Source organism: Octopus bimaculoides, chromosome 23 (assembly GCF_001194135.2).
Source record: "Octopus bimaculoides isolate UCB-OBI-ISO-001 chromosome 23, ASM119413v2, whole genome shotgun sequence".
NCBI lineage: Eukaryota > Metazoa > Mollusca > Cephalopoda > Octopoda > Octopodidae > Octopus > Octopus bimaculoides.
Window position 1 is genome coordinate 36,926,315 of NC_069003.1, and position 9,278 is coordinate 36,935,592.

The window sequence follows — 9,278 nt, forward strand, 5'->3', positions numbered from 1 at the left end:
CAATTGAGGGGGTTTTGACTTTTATATCTTGCAAAGGTGCTCGGTGACACAGTTGCTGCCAGTGCCACATAAAAAGCCCCCAGTTCACTCTTTAAAGTGGTTGGCATTAAGAAGGGAATCCAGCCTTAGAAACCTTGCCAAAACAAACAGTGCTGTCTGAGATGCTGTAAATTGTTTCGTGTAAAATCGATCTTGTATAAACCTATCCAACCCATATCATTGTGCCTGTCACTTTTGTTTTGATTGTTTTGTTTATTTTTATCTTTATTTCATTTCAGGGGCCACGTGTGTTTAGTTGTTAACGTGGCAAGTAAATGAGGTCTGACAGATTTGAATTATAGACAGCTACAGGAATTGTACGAGAAGTATGGGGAATCGAAAGGTCTCCGAATTCTTGCTTTTCCATCAAATCAATTTGGAAATCAGGTTTGTTAAATTTTCAGTATTTCGTTTTGTCTTTTAGAACCTGCTGCCTAAACACACACACAATCGCCTGTCTTTCTTTTTATCATTTTCCTCGTTGAACATTTCAGGAACCTGGCAGTAATGAAGACATAAAAAAGTTCGCCGAGGGATATAATGTGACCTTTGACATGTTTAGTAAGGTCAATGTCAATGGTGCCGATGCCCATCCCCTTTGGCACGATCTTCAGCGTGTCCTGAAGGGATCGTTATGGAAGTAAGTTTTTAATTTATGTCAAACAAAACTCCACTTTTATTCATTTTAATTTCCATTAGCTGTTGGGTTTTTCTTTTTTGCTCCAGCCTGGCCTATATTGAAGTGCTGTATGGCCAAAAGCATTACAGCTGTGGTCTTTCCTTCTATAGAGGCACAGGAATGGCTAAGAAATTTGCTTCCCAGCCACATGGTTCTTAGTTCAATCCCACTGCATCGCACCTTTCACTAGTTCCTTCTACTATAGCTTCAGGTCAACCCAAATTCTTTGAGTGGATTTGGTAGATGAAAGGTGAAAGAAGCCCGTTGTGTATGTGTGTGTCTGTTTGTCCCTCCACCATTACTTGACAGCCAGTGTTGGTTTTGTTTAAGTCTCTGTAACTTAGCAGTTCAGCAAGAGTGACCAAAAGAATAAGTAGGAAAAAAAGAACTGGGATTGATTCAGTCAGCTAAAAATCCTTCAAGGTCGTACCCCAGGATGGCCCCAGTCTAATGCCTCAAACAAGTAAGAGATTAAAGATATCTGGGGCCATCAAAAATAGCAAGTTACTACAAATTTATTAAGAGTTCTATTGTTGAAAAATGAAGAATTTGCTGTGAAGACGGTTGCTCGTTATTCCTGTGTCATTGAACTCTGTTTATCATTTCAGTGCCATCAAGTGGAATTTCAGCAAATTCCTCATTGACAAAGACGGCAAACCTTTCAAGCGCTTTGCACCCAACCAGGAACCTAAGGTAAGTTTAAACACATTTCAATCCGTCTTCTCCCTGAAAATAAAACAAAATTTTTATCATCATCATCATCATCATCACCCCCATGGACCAAGAATTAGCATGATGTTTTAGTTGTTTAACCCCAGGTCCATCCTGACCAAGCAGATCTCCTATGATCAAAGGTGTTTCAGTAATCTGACTTTCCGAATGTGTTCTTTCTCTTTTTTTTAAAAAACATGTTAAATGTGGTTTTAAAGATTTGAGAAGCAAATAGCATTTCAGGGTTTGCATTTCAAGTTCAAATCCCTCTGCTTTTTTATTTGGTTTTTTCTTTTGTGCTAAATTGAAATCCTCTCCTTTCACCACAACTTTCGTATATTTTTAATACTTGGCATCCATCTTTTAAACCAGTTCCTTTATTAACATTCATCCATTGTTTTGTTTCCAGTCTTCCTATTTGTTTCTGATTCTATCGAAAGCAACATCTGCTCCCTTCTTTTCTTCCTTCTCTCCCTCTTTCTAAATACTTGTTCTTTTCCCATATTTTGACTTCCTGTTGATAGGCTTGGCTGTGTGGTTGAGAAGCTTGCTTCCTAGCCATGTGATTTGGGGTTCAGTCCCACTGCATGTCGTGTGTGTGTGTGTGCACCCATGTCCTGATATCACATGATAGTTGTAAAGGAGCATCACTGTTAAACAAGTGAGGTTGTTGGTTTCCTTTTTCCATGGAAAAACATGTCTGGCCATCGGAAATATTAACCTGGCTTGGAAACAGTGGACGGTTGGCAACAGAAAGGACGTCTAAACCTGGAAATTCTGCCTCAGCAAATTCCATCTGATTCCTGTGGACATCAAATGATGTGATAATGTTGATGATGATGATAATGAACCAGACCAAAATGGTAACTTGTGGTTTCTTTTAATTGTCATTAGAATATAAATAAAATAATTATTTCAATGTAATCTTTCTGAATCTTTTTTTTCTCTTTCAGTCGATCGAGAAGGAGTTAGAGAAATTGTGGTAGCTGTCTGGAGACTGACCTGTAAGATTAACTTAATACCTGGAGAGGATAAAAACTTTGGGTTTTTAATCAGCAAAAGATAGACTGGATGAAGACTATGGTTGAAAACTAGTTTTAGTTGACTGTAGTTGGATAAATTGTCTGTCTTTGTTGGTCCCTACCTATGGTTTTTTTTCCTTTCTTTCTTTCAAATGGTTGTTTGAAAAATATATATTTATTCATTTACAAAAAAAGAAATCCCTTTCCTTTATCCCCCGCTTTCCCTCTCTTCTTATAAAAATGACAAAAGAAACGATCGGTTGGTTACTTTTGGTTGGACTGAATGAAGCTGATTTCAGAAAACCTTTTGAGAAAGACACAACAAAGCAGAGTTGGAGAGAGTAAAACAGTGTTTTGTTGATCCACCACCACAACAACAATCACCAGAAGATTAACCAACCAATGTAGTAGTGTTTGTCTTTTTTTAGGTGTAAATGTTTGGATTAATTAAATTTTTGTAATTCAACTGATTGGCTTTTTTATTTATTTATTATTTTAAAAAAAAAAAAATTTTTTTTTTTTTTGCTTATCTACTTATTCCTTGCTGCAGGGACCCTCCTTTTCATTGTTCTGTTTCTTCTTCCCTTTCTTTGTCTTGCAGGTTATTTGCCAACCTCACTGGTGCCAGTGTCGGGAAAGTAAAGCACCCAGTCCACACTCTGTAAAGTGGTTGGCATTAGGAAGGGCATCCAGCCGTGGAAACCATGCCAAAGCTGACATTAGAACTGGGCTCTAAGGAATCCGAAAGTCAGGTGGGGTGGGTGACACTTTAGAGAGAATGCACAGTAGTCACACCAACAACATACAAGGGGACAAATGGGACTGAGAGATGAATGTGGAATAGAAAGGAGACAGGGGTGAATGATGGAACATCTCTTCTTTTCTAAATTTATGTTTAAAATTATTCTGGAAGAAACCAGATGATTAATGGAAAGGAAATGATCGGAAACTCGAGGACAAGTGAGAGTTTTACAACACAACCTACCGAAAGCTGCAGATAAGTTCAGTTGTTGCAGCAAGGCAACAGGGTGACACAAAAGCAGTGTAGACAGAGCATTAACAGCTAAAAGAGAGAGAAGGAAATACTGGAAGAGAGCGGGAAGGAAAGAACTATATGATGTAGCTTGACGAGAAGCAGTGGATGCATCAACAAATAAGGACTTCCAGTACATGCATCTCTCACCAGGTCTTCCACTGTAAAGAGCTCTTTTCTGTAGGGAGGCATAAATGAATGAATATCACAAAATGCTCCCTGCTACCTTCTTTTACAAGTCTGACTATTTTAGAGACAATACATCTTGAATTTTCTTCTAGGGGAGAAAAGAAAGGGAGAGTAAAACAGGAGAAGAAGAAAGGAATAGAATTTCATAAGACATTAATGACAAGAGGCAAGATATCTTTAATTTTTATTTGTTTCGCTCATTGTAGTCATACTGGAGCACTGTCTTTAAAAAAATGGTTGCTCTGAAGCAGAGATCAAGGTCCATATGTGATCAAACACTCTCTTGTGTCCTTGTCAGGGGGAGAATGGACTATCTGTTCTTTTTGCTTTTATTATTTAGTTTTTCAGTAGCCCTGTTTAGTTGGTCTCATCATAATTTCATTAATCTGAAAGAAAACAAATCTTGGTAATTATCTTTTCTAATAGAAATCAAATTGAAAGGGTTGTCAGAAGAATCGGCATTTAATGTCCACTTTTCTACATTTGCATGAGTCAGACAAACATTGATAATGTCAGCAAACAAATGACCACTCAAAGTACTGAAGAAACAAGATGTCATTAATAATTATTTCTACTCAAGGCACAAAGCCCTGAAGATTTTGGAGGAGGAGGGGAGAGTCAATTACATCGACCCTGTAAGGATGAAAGTTGACTTTGGCGGAATTTGAACTCAGAACATAGTGGCAGACAAAATACCGCTAAGCATTTTGCCCGACTCTGCCACCTCACTGCCCTCAAGATGTCATTAATAATGTTGTCTTTCGTTCATTTTCTTTGACAGACATTAGCTATATATAGTTTGTTTATCTGCTAAAATGAGACTTGTGATACAGTTTAAGCCAGCAAACAGTAATAATCTACACATCACTGAGCACCTCAGCTAGGAACCAAGATGGTGACAGCCATCACAGAACAACCAAGACCAATGGCTGCATGAACTTAGGTCACTCAACTTCAGTTACACAATTCAACAACTGCGACAGGTCCTACTGCTGTTGCACATCTCACACAAACTGCTTCACTTGCTGTAAACATTTTCCCTCTCATTCATTACAGCAACACTCTGGTCCTCCCATCAACCTACCAACAAATATATCTGTGTTGCAATCTCAATTGTTATTAAAAGAGATCAAAGGACACCCACCTCACAGTGTTTGGGTACCTGAAGTGCAAACAGGACTGCATCAGCGACATCACCAGATTCAAGAATCTGAAAAATAAATGAGAAATTCAAACCACAGATCAATCTGAAGACTTTTACGACGAAATATGTTTATAAGAGTTATTTGCAGAGGAGGGAAGGTTTTGGTAATTGAGATATTTACTTGGAGAGACTAAACTTGTCCACCCGGACAAGACATAAGTAAATATATACATACCTTAAAATCTCTGTTTGGAACTTCTTTTCTGTCTGGAAAAAGACGAGGGACAAATTCTGTGTCCACTAAACCAGGACTGATGGACTAAGAAGAGAAGAAGAACTTGATCAAGAAAAACATTGAGTATTTATTTCAAATGTTGAGTATTGTTCAACAGCAAAAGGGTATTGCTTTGATGACCCATGAAGACCATGAAGGGATAATACAAGGAAAACATATTTAAACACACACACACACACACATATATATATATAATTGTCACTAGATGTGACTACAGTGTTAGAAACATCTACATGGCTAGAAATAAGAGCTAACATGTTCTAATGCTGTAGCAATACAAGTGTTTTTCAACACCCTAGTCAGATTTTGTGACAATTACAAGTCTCCTTTTTGGTAACACATTGCAAACTGCTGTTTATATTAATCTTATATATATACATATAAGTGATGCTTAGTTAAAAAGTAGACTCAATACTTGCCGTGACTCTGATATCAGATTTGAGTCTTCGCAGCTCATTCCTGAGTCCTTTGGTCAGTGAAGTCACTGCAAATTTAGTTGCACTGTAGAAGTGAACATCTGGTGAGTCGACCACTCTGTGTCCAGACATACTGCCGTCAGTTTGGTTTTTGTTTAATGTAAACAGAAAATAGAAATAAAATGAGATAAATTCAGACCAGCTGCTTGATTTAGAAACTGATTAGATGAGTCATTCAGGGGGCATTTTATAGAAGCTTAGGGTCCATAAGTCAGGGAAACACAATGTGAGTAGTTATGCAGCTCCTCCTGAACAGCAAGGAACCTGTTCTGCTCTGGCCCCTTCTCTCATCCCCCAACCATAAAGATACCCCGCCTCACAGTACAGGTTGTAAAGTGGTTGGCATTGGGAAGGGAATCCAACCATAGAAAAATGCCAAAGCAGACACTGGAGCAGGAAGCTGTCCTTGGGCCCATCGGAGCCATGTCAAACTGTTCAACCCATGGCAGCAAGGAACATGGATGTGAAATGATACACAATAGTATTTTTGAAGAGCTGTTTGTTGTGAGGTACTTTGCATCCATCTGGAGCAATGATACCATTGCTGGTCACTCACTTGGGACTGTGGCTCCTCAGGCTGGGCAAATGCTGTAACTCAGCCAAATAAAGCAAAACATAAACCACCCAAAAACTGAAGGAGTGAAAGACCAGCACGGATTAGGATCCAATGTTTCATGTTACCCCACCACCACCCACTCTAAACCATATAAGAAACCAAAAGAGCTGACCTATTTATGTGGATGAAATGACCGTCAGTCACATTTCGTTCCTCCATGGATTTAAAAGATTCTCTTGTACAGATGCTAAGAGCCAAGACATTCACCTGCAGACAGAAAGGTTACAGATTAATTTTAGTTTCCAATGTGAAGAAAACGACACATCCAAATGTATGGTCCTAATTAATCTTGAGTAAATTAGTCTTTATCAATGCAGCCAACTTCCTTACATGTGATTCATGCCTTTTGTACCAAGGCACACTTTCAGATCACATGGACCCTACATTTTCTAGCTAATATTTTTGCAACTTTTGAAGAACTTCCACATTCAAAATCCATGATTCAGTATCAATCAGCATAGCACACCTGGCATAGATTCTTGCAGGGAACCAAGATTTCTGAAGGCAGGGAAACTTGGGAAAAAAAAAGAATTCTAACAATACTTTCTCTGCTGGCAGCTTCCATTACCGAACAAGGACAAGAAACCACTCACACTGAACATCTCCCGCCATTTGTTAGTGTCCCCAGTAAGCAATGGCTCGGCGTGGGCCAGTCCTGCATTGTTGATGCACACATCCACTCCTCCATAATGGGCCTTGATGGTGCCAAACATAGACAGGATGTCCGACTCATTGTTGAGGTCACATTTCACAGCCAACAAGGAACCTGCTTCACCTTTCAGTTCATCAGAGATTTCCTAAGATAGATTAGCAACAGAAAACAGTTAACATTGGATAATAACAGATTAAAAGATATTTAAGAACAGATTAACTGGTTTAATCAGAAATTTAACAATCAGTAAATAAAGAGGGAAAGGTAAACCCAGAGATTTAACAATATATTACAATGCGTGAGATTAACTGTGGATTTAATGGTAGTTAATACATAAGAGATTAAATGCTCACTATCATTAATAGATTAACAATGGATAATACTTGAGAGCTAATATTTATTAGGCTGAGAGACAAATATGAGAGTGTCTATGAAGAAAGGAGAGACAAATAAACAGAGAAAATGATTAGAAAATCTCAAAGAAATAATAATTACTTGGATGCGCTGCACATTTCTTGCACAACCAACAACATTCATGCCAGATTTCACCAACTTCCTGCATATAGTGGCACCAATGCCACACGAAGCCCCAGTAACCAAGGCTGTCCGTTTAACCCATTTGTCCATTGTGAAAAGCTTGTGTTGTTGTTGTTGACTGCTACAAGAAAAGGAAAATCAAATTCTTACTTAATTAAATTTATTAACAGGTGAGAGTGAAAATGAGGTTGAAATTCAGTGATGGTTCTGGCAAGCAAAAAAAAAAAAAACATCAGAAACAAAATACCTGAATAGATAAAATATTGATAAAATAGATAAACTATTGATCTACCAGGTCATGGGTCACAAGTAGTGTATGGCATGGCTGGGTAATGGAGTTTGCTACAATCAATATCGTGACTCGGTAACATTTCAGTACGAATTATTTGCAATTTCTATACAGACACAACACGAAAATAATTTGTGGCTTTGTATCAAAATTGAAATACATTTTGAAAGTTGAGATTTAGGGAAAAATAAAAACAAACATGAAATATCTTTATTTGCTATGCACAGACTCAAAATTATAGCTCAACTCCAATTGAAATCAACTTTTATTTTCCAATTAATGAGAAATGGATTTTAAAACCTCGATTTTAGATAAAATAAATAAAATGCATCAAGTTTGACTTCAGAAGCATGAGAAGTGGTGTGCAAGAGAGACGAATGCACAGGGATGGTCATGTGTTGTGTATGGATGAGGAGAGCTGTGTGAAGAAGTGTCACACCCTAGCAGTAGAGGGAACCTGTGGAAGAGGTAGACCCAGGAAGACTTAGGATGAAGTGGTGAAGCACGACCTTCGAACGTTGGGCCTCACGGAGGCAATGACAAGTGACCAAGACCTTTTGAGATATGCTGTACTTGAGAAGACCCAGCAAGCCAAGTGAGACTGTAACCATGGTCTATGCCAGTGATGCATTAACTGACTCATTTAAGAGTGCTCTTCAATCATTGGACAATAAATTGCACTTGCAAAGATCTGTTGAGGCAAGTGAAATCGTTGTTGTGGATGATGCCAGTGCTGCCTGACTGATCTCATGCTGGTAGCACATTTAAAACACCATTCAAGCATGATCGCTGCCAGTTCCGCCTGACTGGCTCCCATACTGGTGGCAGGTAAAAAGTACCATTCAACCGTGGTTGATGCCTGTACCACCTGACTGGGTCTGTGACGGTGGCACGTAAAAACCACCATTCGAGCGTGGTCGTTGCCAGTGCCGATTGACTGGCCCTCGTGCCAATGGCATGTAAAAAGCACCCACTACACTCTCAGTATGGTTGGCGTTAGGAAGGGCATCCAGCTGTAGTAACTCTGCTAGATCGGACTGGACCCTGGTGCAGCCTTCTGACTAGCCAGCCCGAATTCAAACCGTCCAACCCTTGCCAGCATGGAATGCGGACGTTAAACGACGACGATGATGATGACGATACTAAAATCTTCAATATTGGAGGATATTAGCATGTCATTACGTCCTTTATCTTTCATAAACCCTATGGTAGACGTAAAACGAAAATAATGCGAGGAAAACAATATTTTCCAGATATTTAGCTGTTATTTCTAGCATATCGAGTTTTCTGGTGAGGGTTTCATATTTTGTTGTCTGCTGCTTGAGGAGCAATCTACGCATGCGCAAACGAACATGCAACCGGAGTTTTGTCCCTTTGAAAAAGTGGTCGGGGGGAGGTTCTCGAAGAAAATTTGAAACTTAAAGAAAAAATATTCTTCAGATTCTCCGTAGTTTTCCACGTGGATTAAAAAAAAAAAGTTAGAAGAAAGTGAAAAATAAAAAACAAAATTACGATGGGGATAGGCTAAATTAAAAGTTTGAAAGCGTGTTTCTTTCTGGCAAAATCGTGAGAAAAAAATGAAAAAAAAAAAAAAAA

At 38.7% G+C, this 9,278-nt stretch overlaps 2 protein-coding genes across 3 annotated transcripts in view; one reads left to right on the forward strand and one right to left on the reverse strand.

The window, feature by feature from the left end:
- LOC106869007 (phospholipid hydroperoxide glutathione peroxidase-like) overlaps positions 1-2,917 on the forward strand; it is a 12,489-nt gene extending 9,572 nt beyond the window's left edge. For both annotated transcript variants that reach the window (XM_014914499.2, XM_014914501.2), the window contains exons 3-6: positions 279-426; positions 534-679; positions 1,327-1,411; positions 2,383-2,917. In XM_014914499.2, the coding sequence (XP_014769985.1) occupies positions 279-426; positions 534-679; positions 1,327-1,411; positions 2,383-2,415 (412 nt within the window). In that variant the 3' untranslated portion in view covers positions 2,416-2,917. The remainder of the gene's footprint in view (positions 1-278; positions 427-533; positions 680-1,326; positions 1,412-2,382) is intronic.
- A 913-nt stretch (positions 2,918-3,830) lies between these two features.
- Positions 3,831-9,278, reverse strand: part of LOC106869005 (uncharacterized) — a 13,693-nt gene continuing 8,245 nt past the window's right edge. The window contains exons 10-16 of the mRNA XM_014914496.2: positions 7,352-7,514; positions 6,798-7,001; positions 6,317-6,411; positions 5,532-5,661; positions 5,053-5,136; positions 4,818-4,883; positions 3,831-4,059 (exon numbers count right to left, since the gene is read on the reverse strand). Coding sequence (XP_014769982.2) covers positions 4,018-4,059; positions 4,818-4,883; positions 5,053-5,136; positions 5,532-5,661; positions 6,317-6,411; positions 6,798-7,001; positions 7,352-7,514 — 784 coding nt within the window. The 3' untranslated portion in view covers positions 3,831-4,017. The remainder of the gene's footprint in view (positions 4,060-4,817; positions 4,884-5,052; positions 5,137-5,531; positions 5,662-6,316; positions 6,412-6,797; positions 7,002-7,351; positions 7,515-9,278) is intronic.